Here is a 17,500-nt window from a genome sequence, read left to right as displayed (position 1 = left end):
ATAATTAGATTTCCAGACTCAACATATGAAGTAGAATTGGCTATTAATTTTAACATTTTTACTGATCACGTAGGCTGGTTCTCGTGAAGCAGAACTCTCTATTTCTTTTAGGACTTTCAATGACCACTAATGGAGCTCTTAACATGAAACAAAATTAGGTGTCATTTCTCTTGAATCTGTAGACCACGTAGCTTGATTCTAGTATCGAATTTCCACAACACTAAGAAAATACGATCCTTCTGCATCTAACCCAATATCAATTGACGGGTCCCAAAGCACAATCAATGGTGTCTTATTCTGTATTGTTAAACAGAGAAGAATTTCTATTCACTTCCGTTTGGAGCATCCCTGTCAATCTGGAAACATTCGTTTTTGTTTTGTTTTTGTTTATTAAGGTGTATTATGCGCGTGTCTGTACGTCGCATGCGCCCGTGTATTCCTTGCAATTATTTACATCGATTAAGTGACTTCTTTGACAGGATTGATATATATATATATAATAACTCGATTCTTTAACATATTTTCTTATTTCTTTTTTTTTTTTTGCAGCAATTTACGTCAAAGGTGGCCATATTACAGCCCGGGTAATAGTTTCCGATATTTGGTGTGTGAACGGGCTTCTGCATATCATTGACAACTTACTCTACCTGCCAACACGGAACATATACGAAGAAATATCAAGATTTGATGATCTTAGGTAAGTTACTTTCAGTGATTTTCTTACCTGTGCCTTGTAATTATTTAGAACGCAACAACCTCGCGGGTGATACGTTCCAAAACCCGCCACAATAGGTGAAAATCCGCGAAGCAGAAACAGTACTGTACTGTGTATAAATACCGAAACAAGTAAAGGAATAAAAGAATATGTAAGGGTTTATATATATATATACGACGGGCTTCTTTCATTTTCCGTCTAATATATCCACTCACAAGGGTTTATTCGGGCCGAGGCTATAGTAGACACGACACTTGCCTTAGGTGCCACGCAGCGGCACTGAACCCGGAACCATGTAGTTGGGAAGTAAGCTTCTGACCACACAGCTACACATACACCCGCACACACACACACACACACACACACACACATATATATATATATATATATATATATATATGAGAGAGAGAGAGAAAGAAAGAAAGAAACTCTAGGATAAGTGTTACCCTAGCCATTATAAGGATTCTGGTGAAGAACAATCACGCAATATTTATGTATAGTATAATATAAACAACAAAATCACCATAAACGAAGTTATCGTGTGTGTGAATATATATATATATATATATATATATATATATATATATATATATATATATATATATATATATGCACACAATTATCGCCTCGCAAATCTATTTGCCTAGTAACTTATGCAATATAATATACACCAATTCATATCTGCTCAAATAAACGCCAAGTTAAATTTGCATATTTATATACACATCTATTACATGTGAAGCAGGAAGTATATACATTTAACAGTGTGTATATTTTTTGGTTAAAACTAAACACTCAATCCATGTTTGAAGCTGTACATATTTACAGATATATATCTATTAATTTGTATTTGTATAGGATAACAAATATTTCAAAAATGTTTGCATAATTACAGATATTACTATACATGTACGTATATATATATATATATATATATATATATATATATATATATATATATATACATGCACACATATATATGAAGTTTTAATATCCGTATATAGTAACGAATATACATATAAATACATATATTCATAGTATACATAAAGATTTATATACATACGCTTCTCTCTCATATATATATATATATATATATATATATATATTATGTGTTATATAAATTAATTTGATTGTTCGCGACGCTTCTCTGGCAAACAGGAGCACTAAGTAGATAACGGTATTAATGTTGTGGTGTTGGTTGCAGTGGTAGTGGTATGGTGGCGATGGAGGCAGTAAGTAGTTTGCTATTCATCAGTGGTGGCGGCAGCGGTTCGAAGTATTCGATTGCTGTAGTGGTGACAGTTGTGGTCAATAATAGTTTCGACTGCAGTGCTTCCGCTGGTCGTGTTTGCAAAGTTGATGATGCGGTGGAGTAGGTATTGATTTCTTTATTATTGGCAACGGTAGTGATTGTCTCTTGGGTGTCATAATAATGGTCATGCAAGAATTTTGACCAAAGGCTTTTCAACCGTACCCAGCCAGTATTTTCCTAAGCAGCAAAACCTGAACCGGCACGACTGGAGCACGACTTGGGGCCACGTCAAGTGGTGGAGTTCATTGTACTGGTGATGATGGTGGTGTTGCTATGCTGATGTTATGATGCTGAGAATGGCACAGGACTTGGCAGAATATATTGGTGTGTCATGTATACAGTCATATCTTTCAGTAAAGACGGAGATAGGTAGATAGATAGATAGATAGATAGATAGATAGATAGATAGATAAGGCGTGCTAGTGGCTGTGTGGTAAAAAGTTTGCTTCTGACCCACATGGCTCCGTGTTCAGTTGCACTACGTGATACCTCGGGCATGTGACTTCTACTATAGCCTCTGGTCCACAAAGCCTTGTGAGGCGATTTGGTAGACAGAGATTAAGAGTAGCCTATCGTATATATATATATATATATATATATATTCAGAAAATGGAGATGTAGCATTAATATAGTTTATTAACTGCAAAACTCCAACATATTTGCTTACATCTGTTTCAGTTTAGGACGAACTTTGCCTTTCATCCCTTCGGGGTCGATAAATTAAGTACCAGTTGCGTACTGGGGTCAAGATAATCGACTGGCACCCTCCCCAAAAATTTCGGGCCCTGTGCCTAAAGTAGAAAAGAATATATATCTACCCTCTCAAAGATGAACCACTTCTAGCCATCCTTGATAAGCAGTTTCGACACCACCTTTTTTCAGTTGCCGTCGAAACCGGAAGAGATATAGTGGCAAACCAAACCGAGCACTTATAGCACACACCTATTAACGTCAACGTCATACATATATATATATATATATATATATATATATATATATATATATATATATAGCGTAGGCTCGAAACGTTAAAGACTTTCTCTATTCCCGAGCGTTATACTAATACATATATTTGTTGTTTACACCACCTGTCCGTTGTTTTTTTTTTCGTAAATTCTCCTATATATATATATATGCGAATTTTGCATGAATTAATGTGCGGAGGCGATTGAAATTTAGTAAATAGAATTTTAAGCCTTCAGCGTATATTGACTATCGAAAATACTTTAATATAATGCCATATAAACCCCACTCTTTCACATACTAATGCCCATTTTGCTCCGTTACGTGGGGTTTCGATGACCTAATGTTAAATGATTTCCTACAGTCAGTGTACGGTGAAAGCCTATAATTCTATTCACAATATTTTATTTGGAAATTTACAATTTCTAATATGTTTCATGGAGAGGGAATTAAAAACGATTTTTGAATCCTCAGATTTAATAACACACATCGATACATAATTATATTTTAATATAATTAAACACATACACTCACACACGTATATATATATATATATATATATATATATATATATATATATATATATATATATATATATGCGTATATTTGCATACATATATATATGCGTACGTATGTATATATATATATATATATACGTACACTCACACACGCACACACGCACATATATATACATACAGGTGCACATATGATACTTATATGCATATAAATATATGTACATAAATGTAAATACACACTTATGCGTATATTTCTACATGTACACTTTTTATGTATGTGAGCGTATGTCTACATTTTGTCGGTTTTGTGTGTTTATCAGGCGGATGTACGAGTAGACGTGTTGGCGGTGGTGGTGGTGGTTTTGGTGGTGGTGGTGGTGGTGGTTGTGGCGGTGGCGGCGTAATTAATCCCGGCGTAGATCATTTGATCAACTGATTAAGTTAGTGATTGTCTTATTGATGAAGCTAATGTCAGTGTGTGTGTTGATTAATGATCAAAACGTCTGAGAAGAGATGATTAAGGTGACTGAAGAGGAAGAGGGGAGAGGAAAGGGGGGGGAGTGAGAGAGGAGGAGGAAAACAGCGTAGTAGTAGTAGGAGGAGGATGAAGAAGAGGGAGAAGTGGAGGAAGTAGGGAAATTTGCGGAACGCGGAGATGGTGTTGAGGGCGGTGGATGTAGCAATGTTTGTGACGGTGGTGGTAGTAGTAGTAGTAGTAGTAGCAGGAGGAGGAGGAGTAATAACGGGAATGTTGGTGTTAGTAGTGGTAGTAGTATGATAGTAGCAGCAATAATAGTAGCAGTAGTAGTAGTGGCCACAGCAGTAATAACAGCAGGAGAAATAGCAATAGTAGTGGTAGGGGTGGTGCTTATCTTGTTTTGGGTAGTCCTGGTTGTAGTTTTGGTGGTAGCAGTGTGATACTGATGGTGGCAGGTATGCAGTATTAGTACTAGTGGTGGTGGTAGTACCTATTGTAATAGTATCAGCGCTGGTGTCGTTGTTGCTGTTGTTGCTGTTGTTGGTATTGGTTGTAGAGGTATTAGTATAGTATTTGTGACGGTTGCAGTAGGCAGTCGAATGTTCCATGAAGTACACCATACTGCGTTTCAGAAGGAGACATTAGTCAAAGAGGGCTGGACTGTACAATGTCTGCAAGAAATTTCAAAATGGCATTTAGATAGAATGACCCGAACAACATGTCTCCTTGACCGTGTCACTCATGAGCTATACAATTATAATTAATAATAATAATAATAATAATAATAATGCTAAATTCCTCGATGCAGATCCATGCAGTGGCTTTCATGGCTTCTGATCTTAATTGATTGGAAGTGTTATCATGTATATTGTTTTGTCATGGTATAAAAAGATAGGCCACAGCAAATATTCTGCTCAATACCACAGATTTACTTGTCAGTTGTTTGGCCATAACCAGTTGAGCATGTCCCTTGGTGGCTGACGATATGTACATCTCTGATCACGAGCAGAAATAGTGAGGGAGCATCATAGCCATGTGTTGAGAGGAATTCTTTGAGGTTTGGAGAATTCACCTCTGGAAATATGGGTGGTTCGTTCAACATCCTTAAAACAAACCTTATTCAGGGACCGTTTTGAGCGAGATGGACCACTCGACCTGAAGAAAATTCTAAATGGGCCCCGCCTGCAAGGTCATGCGTTGTTTACCTTGATATGAAATCACCATGTCACGCACATATGGTTGTGAAGCATGGCCTGGTGTAGCCTTATCAGACGGATAGTCATGACGGGTATACTGCGCCTCGTATATTTGTATCCCAATGTCACTTTGATGGAATGCGCTGCTCTCTCACTCAATATTATAATTAGAAGAAGAATGGTATCAAATTTTTCCACAAGGCCTGACATTTGGGTAAGGAGTTAATCGATTACATCGACCGCAGTGTTTCACTGGTGCTTGGTTTATCGACGCCGAAAGGATGAAAGGCAAAAGTCGACTTCGGCAGAATTTGAACTCAGAACACAGCGACGAGCGAAATGCTGCTAAACATTTCGTCCAGCGCGCTAACGATTCTGCTCGCCGCCTTAATAATAATAACAATAATAGTTACAAGTAGATTAGGTTGACCCTGCAATAATGAAAGCCAAAGTCGACTTCCGTGGCATTTCTTCCGATTTTACGTTCAAATGCCGCTTTACAGTTTTCCCAACGCACTAATGATTCTGCCATAATAATAATAATAATAATAATAATAATAATAATAATAATAGCAGGATCCATCGTTGGAGCCTCCAAGCGGTTGTTCGACCTGCTAAAATTAGCAACCAAATCTCAAGCCAAACATTCGATAATGTGTGCTTCAGCGTTCCTTAAATATAGGAAAAATTGAGGGAATGGCCACAGGTGGGATGGCCTTGATCATCGGTCTCTTCAATGACGGCTGATTGACGGCTCCTCCGTCAGCCGCGACGATGAGCATTCAGGCTTTTGTTGTTGTTGTTTTTAACAACTGAATTACTACTCGTAAAATTAAACCTGTAAGTGGCTGAGTATTCCGCGCGCACGTGGAATTCTCAGGCAGAATCAAGATGGAGCTATGGGGTAAGGCTGCACCACTGAATTACTGATATCAACTAGAAATAGAGAGATAAAGAGAGTGAGATAATAGAGAGAGAGTGTGAGATAAGAGAGAGAGAGTGACAAAGAGGAACGGTAAAAAATGGAGGGAGAGAGAAGAGTGTGATAGAGAGGGAGTGATAGAGCAAAGAGAAAGAGACAGAGGCGAGGGATGGAGAGGAATAGGAAGAGATTTCGATTCCAGATTCTCAATTTTTTACCTACGGCCATACTGGGGCACGGCAGTAAAGAATTTTTTTGTTTTTTAAAGCCTGGTATTTATTCCATCGATCTCTTAGGCAAGCTGCTAAGTTACAGATTAGTACTTTATTTATCGATCCCTCGAAAGGACGAAAAGCAAAGCTGACTTACATGAGATACGAACGCAGAAATCGGTGAACCACATAGCAGATAAGACCTCTGTGTGTGTGTGTGTGTGTGTGTGTGTGTGTGTGTGTGTGTGTAGATAAGCTCAGTGCGTGCATGTATGTGAAGTAGATAAAAATTATAAGAGGTATACACGCAACGATAACAGACGAATTATAGCTGCAAAGATAATGTAATATAATTTTAATATATGTATTATGTGTGGACACAAACACACACGTGTGTGTGTGTATAGATAGATATATTCACGCACGCATACGTACGTACATACATAACCATATTTACATATTTGTACATTGACAACGGACTTGCAAGTGTGGTATCGCGCAAAGTTAGATGTAATAGAATGTGCTAGCGTTGAGATTAGAGCGATAGTACTATCAAGAGAGAGAGAGAGGGGGAAGTGATAGCAAGTGATAGATAGAGAGAGATGTTGAGAGTGAGTGACAGGCGCCAGTGAGTGAGTGTTAGTATGAGGGCGTATCATTTGTGTGTTTGTGTGAGTGAATGAGAAGATGGTTAGAGAAAAAGATTGTGGCAGGAGGACAGGAAAATAAAACGGGGGGAGGCACAGGAAAAATTAGTACCCTCCTGGGAAATCAACCTTGAGAGTTAATGGAGGAAAAAGTTGACAAGTCCAATCAATTATAAGGGAGATAACCCAGCGCACTTCAATTGTCTTGGGGACGGACTGATCGTGAGCGAGAGACAGACGAACAGGCAGACAGACTTGGTTAAACAGATAGATGCTTAAATATAGCGCTACACAGGAAGGCAGGCACATACTGATATATATATATATATATATATATATATATATATATATATATAGAAAGAGAGAGAGGAGGGATTGACAGGTGGTTAGTAGGATAGATAGATAGATAGATAGATAGTCAGGTATGCAGAAGGTAACATAGTCACGGTGGTGGATAAAAGGTAGAAACTGAGATAAACAAGAGGAACACTTACACATACTCACGAATGGGTGTGTGTATAATAATATATGTATATGAATTTACACACACACACACACACACACACATACTAAACACCAGTGTTTCCCATTCTTTCCCAATATGGTTACTTCACCGTTGGTCTGATCTGATGCAGTCAGTCGGGTGGCGTGATGAATATTGAAATTGCTCCATCACAATTTTGTCTTTTTCTTTCCGTCACGCACGCGCGCACGCACATACATCACTTCCCTTACACACGCTTAAAAGTACATACAAACACACACATATATATATATATATATATATATATATATATATATATATATATATTTATATATATATTTATATATTTATAGAATTATTTATATAATTATATATATATTTATATATATATATATATATTTATATATATATAAAACAAAAATAGCTGCATATGTATATGTATAATTTATAATTGCATAGAAACATGATATATATATATATATATATATATATATATATATATATATATATATGAGAGAGTGTGTATACAGACGCACAAACAGACATATTCACGATCACACACAAATATATACATACACAGAAACAAACAGAAAGCTCCAAGTTCACTTACATCATTTTCTCCACAACTTTCCTTTTAGCAAACCCAGTCACCCCTCCTACCACCACTATCAATGTCAACATTATCATCATCATCATCATCATCATACGAGACGTTATTGGCAACTGACCAAAAGGATTGGTTTTTTTTTTTTTTTTCGGAAGTTCCCAGTTTAACATGGGTTAGGTATAGGTTCAGGCAATAAGGTTTCAATATCATATCCCTCACATAATCACGTGACATACTAGATAAGCGAACGATTTCTCTGTCAACATTTCAAAACCATTATATTGTTATTTAGATGCAGAAGTGTATTAGATTTCGAAGCATGCATTTCTGATGCTTTTATTTTCTTTTAGACAATTCTTATTTTTCCCTTCATTTCTCTGTGTGTGTCTCTCTCTCTTCTTCCTTTGCACGTGTGTATATATATGTATTTGTGTATATATATATCTTTGTATGTGTGCACACCTACACATCACCAAGTGTATGTGTGTGTGTGTGTATTTATATATAAAGTACACACACACATATATATGTAAACATATATATATACCTATATGTTAGTACATATATGTAAGTATATATATATATATATATATATATATATATACCTATATGTAAGTATATATGTATATATATATTTACCTCTATGTAAGTATATACATATACAGATATATATATATATATATATATACATACATGCCTATAAGTATATATATATAAATATATATATATATATATATATATATATATATATATATATATATATATCAACCTATGTGTAAGTACATACACAAACATACGTCGTGAAAGTATGTGGGAAACGACTTTATGAATGCATGAATTCTAAAAACATTGGAAGAAAGTCAATATTTTGCATTAATTCTTACCATTTTAGACAAATGATTCTTTTAACCTCCGAATGAAAATACTTTTCATTTCATCACATAAACAAACTGAATGTCTACAGCTTTTAAAGACGATTCCGCCCACAAAACACTTAAGAAACTAGCATATTTTACAGATAATAGAGATGAAAATAGAACATATTCTATTCTTCAGAATAATACATTTATTCTACAGAAGCAGATAATGATTTAGTTGACCAGAAATGAGATGATAAAACTAGTGGCAATAGTATATATATATATAACATGCATTTCCCTAATGAAGGAATAAATATTATGTTCGAACTGATGGCGAGAGAAGCACTTCCGGCTATTCGTCTTTAGCTGAAGATACATCGCACACAACGCTCGTCATATAGACAATCCAGTAGGGAAATAGCGTCTCTGGCATAGCAGCGTTACAAGGGAGAGTGCATCCTTACAACAGTGCTTCATCGATTTAGGATAAAATAAAATGGAAAGAATTGATATCTGCATCTTAATAGTCAATTCGTCTTTTCTCATGTTACTGAAAGAGCAATCACTTGTAGCCCTAGGCAGTATGTGGAACAGCAAATCCTTTGACAGCCGACACATATTACGAAATTATTTTCGAAATATTCAAAAGGAAGGACGAGCAGAAATAGCTGTTCCAGAAACTTGTACAGTAAATGGGAAGGTGTAATACAAAGGTTACACTAAAGGATATGAAAGACTACGTTGATCGATGGATCGGAATTAGTTCTTGCGGTAAAATACGGACACGTGTAAACGCTCACGTAACAAAAGTTCTTTGAGGAGTAAGATTTATAGGTATATACTACTTACTTGTACATGATGCGGCATTCCCAAGGGGTGGGTTGAGCCGACTCCGACCAACGCGTTCACCGTCGGAGTTTGTGTGGGATTACAATTTCACAGGTAGTGCCTAATCACATGCATACACACTTTGGGATAGTGTAATCCGTTGCAGCTCATCTTGCTGTGGATTGTGGATCATCGCAGAAGATTCGCTGAATAAGTCATCCGCCGATTCTCGGAGCAGACGTAGTCTGAGTTTTAAGTAGGTTCTGGAATCATGCTGTAACAAAAGCTAAAAGCTGCCTTACAATCAGTGGTCCTTCCAGCTCTCCGGATACCTCTCTTAGAGAGAGGATGTCCCGAAAGGAAATATAAGCATTGTTTCCCTTGTATCATAGAAGTGATGCATCTTGCCGATCGGGAGACAGGGATATGTTTAAGACTGCCCCGTATCTTTTCAAATGATTGGTTATGAGATCGAATGGGAGTGAAAATGCATGTGACGGTGCAGGCGCATGTCTTGAAGCAGTGTCACCTTATTACACCGACGAAGAGAATCACAAAGTGTGCCTATGTTGCTCAGTGTCTGATGATGATGATGATAGTGTTGTTGGTGGTAATTACTGACCTGTTACTGACGTTGGCTCAGGTGAAGACAATTTGGTGCGGGTGCATAGGTATGGATGTACACAAGTAGATATGTACTTTTGAATGGAAGTATGAAACCATATATAATTCACTTCACTTTAATAAAATATATGGATGTGTGTGTGTACGCATATACACACACACACACACATATATATATATATCAATATTTACACATATATATTGATATGCATATATACACACACAATATAAACAATTATACGAATAAATATGAATTGACACAGACGCACATATATAAATACACACACAAATACGCGGGTGTATATTAGGTATATGCATACAAATATATGTTTAAGTATGTATTTATACACATATGCATATACGTATAAGAATATATTTACGGGTATATACATATATATATATATATATATATATATATATATATATATATATATATATATGCACTCATACCCACACTTCTAAACACAATCACTTACACACATACACGTATATATATATATGTATATATATATATATATATATATATATATATATAAACATAGAAACATAAACCGTACGTATTTGTAAATGTGCGGGTGTATGGTTGTATGCTAATGTTTATGTGTGTTTGATCATATCGAAACATTCAATTTCCATATAACCATTTCACAATATCCAATTTGGATATCATCCCGATATCAAACAAAACGAAAAAGAAACAGTTCACACCAATAACAACAACAACAAAACACAACAGTAACCACATGATCGATGATATTGCTGCTGTCTTCTTATATACGATATTAAATGTAGCATCGAAGATATATACTTACTTATCCCTATACATACATTCACACACACACACACATTTATATACACACAAATATATATATATGCACACACACATGTTTATACAAACACTCAGATACATATATACTCACACATATACACAAATATATATGTATATAGGTGTGTGTGTACATATATGTTTTTACATCTATACATACACCCACTCACCCCTCCACACACAAACGTGTGTATATGTCTTTCTGTGTAATGTATGTGTGTATGTATATATATCTATAAGTACGAATGCACATATATGTAATTACATTTATATATATGTACTCATACAAACACACTGATAATATGTATCTGCGCATTAATGTGTGTCCGTGTGTGTGTGTATCTAAATAAATCTGCACATACGCATATATATATATATATATATATATATATATATACACACACATAGATAGACGTACACATAGATAGACGTACACATACTGATATATATTCATACACACACACACACACACACACACACACATTGTACGTACGTACGTACATTGCAGCCAATGCAAGATGCGAAAAGTGATTGATATCGATAGACAGATAGATGTATCGAACATATTATTGCAAACAGAGACATCATATTTATTCTAGAAATATCTACATACTCGTGTGTTGATGTGAATATATATATATATATATATATATATATATATATATATATATATATATATACATACGTATATTTATCCAGGCGCGCACACTCGCGTATCAATTAAATATTTCATCTAGTGCTATCGTTTATAACAATACTAGTTGTTATATATTTCCAGTCGCAATGATAATAGCAATATATCAAGTTGTATATCAATATGTGAGATATTGTTCATGCTTTTCCATTGGTCAACGATACAATTCTACGTCGTTTGGCTTCTGGCTATCTTTATTTATGTGCATTTCGTGTATGTGTAGTTGTCTGTAGATCGAGCTCCGTAATGCATATACATAAACAATGGCACTTATACATGTACACACACCCACAGATATATACGCATATATGGATAGGCATAACCACACATCTATATTCAAGCACACACATAAAGATATATATTTATGAGAGAGGAGAGAGATAGAGAGAAAGAGATGGGGAGACAGAGAGAGAGAAGGGGGAGGGTGTGTAGGAGGATTTTATCATCACCAACGAAGGAAAGAACTTCTACATAGTTTCTCGACCTGCTAGAAATGGAAGCTAGATTTTACTAAATTAATACCTTATAATTTTAAAACGGAGGATCAGTGTAAGCCGATGTTAAAACTAATGACCAGGTTATTATGACTGAGAAGTCTCTTTGAGATATCGATGTATCGATGTGGGCAAGCGTTTACTAGAGAGTTTTAGAAAAAATCACCATCATCATCACAATCATCAGCATCACGGTCATCATCATCATCCTCATGGTCGAGCAAAATGAAATTATCCCACGCGTTTCAATTTGTTTACATTTTGCTTAATATATTCTTAATTCATATATATATATATATATATATATATATAGAGAGAGAGAGAGAGAGAGAGAGAGAGAAGGGGAGGAGAGCTGTATATATATATACATTCCTACATATATACATATATACACACAGACGCACATATATATTTATTTTAAATGTGTATACATACCTAGTTATTTACGTAGACAGACAGACAGATAGACAGATAGATAGATAGATAGACAGACAGACAGAAAGACAGAAAGATAGATAGATAGATAGATAGATACATAAATAGATAGATAGATAGATAGATACATAAATAGATAGATAGATAGATACATAAATAGATAGATAGATAGATAGATACATAAATAGATAGATAGATAGATACATAAATAGATAGATAGATAGATACATAGATAGATAGATAGATACATAAATAGATAGATAGATACATAAATAGATAGATAGATAGATAGATACATAAATAAATAGATAGATAGATAGATGCATAAATAAATAGTTAGATAGATAGATAGATAGATACATAAATAAATAGATAGATAGATAGATAGATAGATAGATATATAGATAGATAGGTAGGTAGATAGATAGATGCGTGTGAATGTATGTACGTGGTTACGCATAGTAAATGGATTCAAACGTGAAACAACATAACGAATGCATTCAGGTAATAAAATAGAAGTCTATATGAGACGACAGCCACACATTCAGGTCTCAAAGACTCAGGTGTTACACAAACAGTCATCAGTAGCGAACGGGGGAGGAATGTAATAACTTTAGATATCTAACATATAATAACACCGTGTTATGTGTTTTTTATGAACTAAAGAGAATCGCTAGAGAAAAAATGGAACGAGGAATATATACAAATAAATGTATTATCCGGATACTGACAAAACCCCCTCGCAGATTAACTACAAATTGATTAACATTATATAGTGCTCAACTTCTCTGGGAAAGGGGTAAATATTAAATTATATCTTGTGGTATACGTAATGCCGTATTATATTGATATAGTGATATCAATGTCACAGACGTGTTCGATATGTTGCGAGTGATCTAATTAAAATGTGTATAGGTATTCACACACACACTTATATATATATATATATGTATATGTACATACATATATACATACACACACATATATATATACGTGTGTGTGTATATATATATATCTATATACATACATACGTAAATATATACACACATGTACATAAACATATTTACGTATGATGTATATTCATGCATTTCTATATATATATATATATATATATATATATATATATATATATATATACATATATATAACAACATACACGTATATATATAGACAAAGATAGTTATTTACACACACACACACACAAACACACACATATGTATTAGTAGATATATACGTACCTAAATATATACAAATACATGTATATATATATATGCGTGTGTGTGTGTGTGTATGTATGCATGTATAACAGCCATTCATGCATATACACATTTAGATATATACAGGATACGCACACGTAAATATACGTATAACACAAGGGGATATACATATAGAGAGGTAGTGATAGAGATGAGGTGAAGAAGTAGAAGAATGCAGAGAGGGAGAAGATGGGGAGGAGGAGGAGGAGAAGAGAATATGAAAAACGTAAATTACAGGAAGCCTAAAGGGATTCGAAATGTGAAGGATTACGGTTAAAGGGATGAGATAATATGATGTAGAAGGGGAGATGTTTGGATGTATAGAACAATGAGATGGTATGAGGGGGTATTGAGAAACGTGAGGTAGAGAGAGAGTGAGGGTGATGGACAGACACGGAGAGAGAGAGAGAGAGAGAGAGAGAGAGAGAGAGAGAGAGACTAAGAAAATAACTGCATGCTTGAAATAGATACAGAACTCTAAGCAGAGAAAAAGAGGGAAGCATCTACCGAAACAGAGCGACTAAAGAAGCGAGTGTACGAGTGAGATAAGGAAATATATTTGTGTGTGTGTGTGTGTGTGTGTGTGTGTGTGTGTGTGTGTGTGTGTGTGTGTGTGTGTGTGTGTGTAAATACGTGATATATGCCAAGGCAGTCGAGTTTGTACGCATGCGTGTGTGTGAATGAGATCCATCGAGATATCATCTCGTATATAAATCAAGCTAACACCGATCGCCATGACATAATAAATGGTATCAGCGAATTAATGGTCTCTCCTTCCGATTACAAAGCTATATCATATCCCAAATAGCCGATAACTCATGACTGATATCTCTCGTACACGATAATATCACACAGTCAGCTGATACGAGAACATAACACGGACGATGTCACTTCGCTAGGATATCGTGTCGCCGTTGTGAGTACTGAGTTAGGGATACGATTTTATGGCCTGGCATGAAAGCGGCGAATTGGCAGATGCGTTAGACTGCTCAGTAAAATACCGTGTATGAATTCATTCCGAGACTTCACGCTCCGAGTTCAAATCCCACCGAGGTCAACTTCATGTTTTATCTTTTCGCGGTCGTTTAAAAGTGTACCAATCCAAGACCTTTGATGATTGAACATGAAAACTCGCGAGATCTCCCCAGTTCAATGTATCCTGGTACCAAGCTGTATCGGCCGAAGTCGGTGACCTTTTCCTTGAATGAACATTGGTCACATGACGATGGGAGACTTACACGTATGGGCAGCGGTCAGTTTTCACCAAAATGTCTGACCAAGCTCTCCACATGGATGTGCATAACATCGTCAACAATGGCTGCTAAAATCACGCATGTGAGCATGCGCAGGTAGTAAGATTATATATATATATTCCCTTATTCTTTTACTCCTTTCAGTCATTTGACCCTCTGTCATGCTGGAGCACCGCATTGAAGAATGTTTTAGTCGGACAATTCGACCCCGGGATTTATTTTTTAATCCTAGTACTTATTCTATCAGTCTCATTTACTGAACCGCAAATTTAGGGTCACGTGGGTGTGTTTGTGTGTGTGTGTGTGTCTATCAACGCTTGACAACCGGTGTTGATGTGTTTACGTCCCCATGCAATTCCATAGTCATCTGTGACCGAAGGGGATCTTTATCTCATATAAATAGATAGATAGATAGATAGATCAGAGAAAGATATCCTTTAATACACAGCTGGTCACAATGAACTTCCAAATATTATTGTAGTTCCTTTCGATTGATGCCACCCTGCTGGTGAGGCAGGCGGGCGACATTACCTCTTGGGCGGGACGTTAGACCATCACAGAGTGCTCAGTTACAGTTGAGTGGATTGGAGCGTCGGGAAATGAAGTGTTTTGCTCAGGAATACAACTCGCTGCCGCTCTGGGAACCGAAACTACGATCTTTTTATCATGGGGGCAACACCCTCATCGCCGGGCCACTATATGCGTGCGAATTATCCCCCATTTTCCACCCCACTTGCCAGTTGAGTTGTTTAAGTCACTGGTAACATCCGCTGTTGGGCAAATAGGGCAAACATTAAAATAGAACCATGAGCGAAAAGTCAAAGGGGTTATATGTTCGATTAATACCCTTCAAGACGATACTCCAGTATGGTTGTAGTCTAATGCTGAAAAAAAAAAGTTATAGAATAAATCAAATGGAACAACAGGGAATTGATTGTCTCACTCTGGTGTAAACACAATTAAGGAAATCGAAGTAATCAAAACGATAGGCCATAACATTATTATTTATTCAAAGCTGGGTGTGTAATATTTCGGAGCCAAGTTTTCACGTTTCCGATCCTCAGGCGACGCATTAAGAAATTCTAGAAATTCATGTATAAATATGTATTTATGTATATACACATATAGGTATGTATGTATATATATACGTATAGGTATGTATATATATATATATATATATATATATATACACATACACACACATATACACACACATACGTATGTACATGCATGTACATACATCTTTTAAAACTTAAGTGCCTACTGAGAACAAATTGGCGGGAAACTATTGATCAGTATTTATAAATGTATGAGAAGCTATTAAATAAGCACGTATTATATATATACATACATATATATATATATATATATATATATATATATATATATACCAAAAAATGTATAAATAGATATAAAAATATATACAACCCTGTCATGAAGATGAAAATGGACGGATACGCACGCTTATGTATTTATGTATGTATATATGTATGTATATATGTACGTATGCATGAATGTGAGCATAAATCTATTACTTTGCATTTAATTATGTCTTCGTGTTTGGCAGCAGAAAGAAATATTAGAACGGTATGACAGGAATTCACTTCGATTGAATCGAAAATGATTTCGGTATGTGTGTGTGTGTGTGTGTGAACGTTAGGACTGTGTTGCTATCTCGTGTAATGAATTTCCCGCGTATCTGCTAATTAACGGGTTGTACTAAGTTCAAGTTATGAAGAGCCGGTCTGGTAGAAAGAAGCTAGTGTTCCGGCAATGTGGTAGAAAGCAGTTAATGAGACAAAGGGTTGCAGAAATACAGAAATAAATTTGTCAGATTTAAAGTAAGATAGGAAGAGAAAAGAGAAAGAGAATCGGTAGGAGGTAAGGTGAAATTTTGAGGGCAGGAGAGGGGCCAGATGAAAGGGGAGAAAAAAATACTAGATTTTTATCTGGAGACAAGCACTAAATGAAAGAAACGGGGGAGCGAGGCAGGGGTTAAATGATCGTTTATAGAATGTGTGAATAAATGTGCATTGTGTGGGTGGGGAGTGGGGGAAAGGATAGAAAGATGGATGCTGCACAGAAATTATTATTCACGGAAGATACTCTAATCACTCTTGCTACAAATAAATGTGTTAAATACGTGCACTTAGAGACAGCCATTCATATACAACTACAC

The 17,500-nt window shown here is 35.7% G+C and overlaps 1 protein-coding gene across 2 annotated transcripts in view; it reads left to right on the top strand.

The window, feature by feature from the left end:
- LOC106867589 (periostin) overlaps positions 1 to 17,500 on the top strand; it is a 1,103,508-nt gene that overhangs the window by 900,535 nt on the left and 185,473 nt on the right. For both annotated transcript variants that reach the window (XM_089342140.1, XM_089342139.1), the window contains one exon: positions 550 to 697. In XM_089342140.1, coding sequence (XP_089198266.1) covers positions 550 to 697 — 148 coding nt within the window. The remainder of the gene's footprint in view (positions 1 to 549; positions 698 to 17,500) is intronic.

The sequence above is a fragment of the Octopus bimaculoides genome, chromosome 25, assembly GCF_046866305.1.
Source record: "Octopus bimaculoides isolate indiv1 chromosome 25, ASM4686630v1, whole genome shotgun sequence".
Lineage (NCBI taxonomy): Eukaryota > Metazoa > Mollusca > Cephalopoda > Octopoda > Octopodidae > Octopus > Octopus bimaculoides.
Note: the sequence above shows the minus strand (reverse complement) of the source record. Positions and strands in the feature narration are given on the sequence as shown.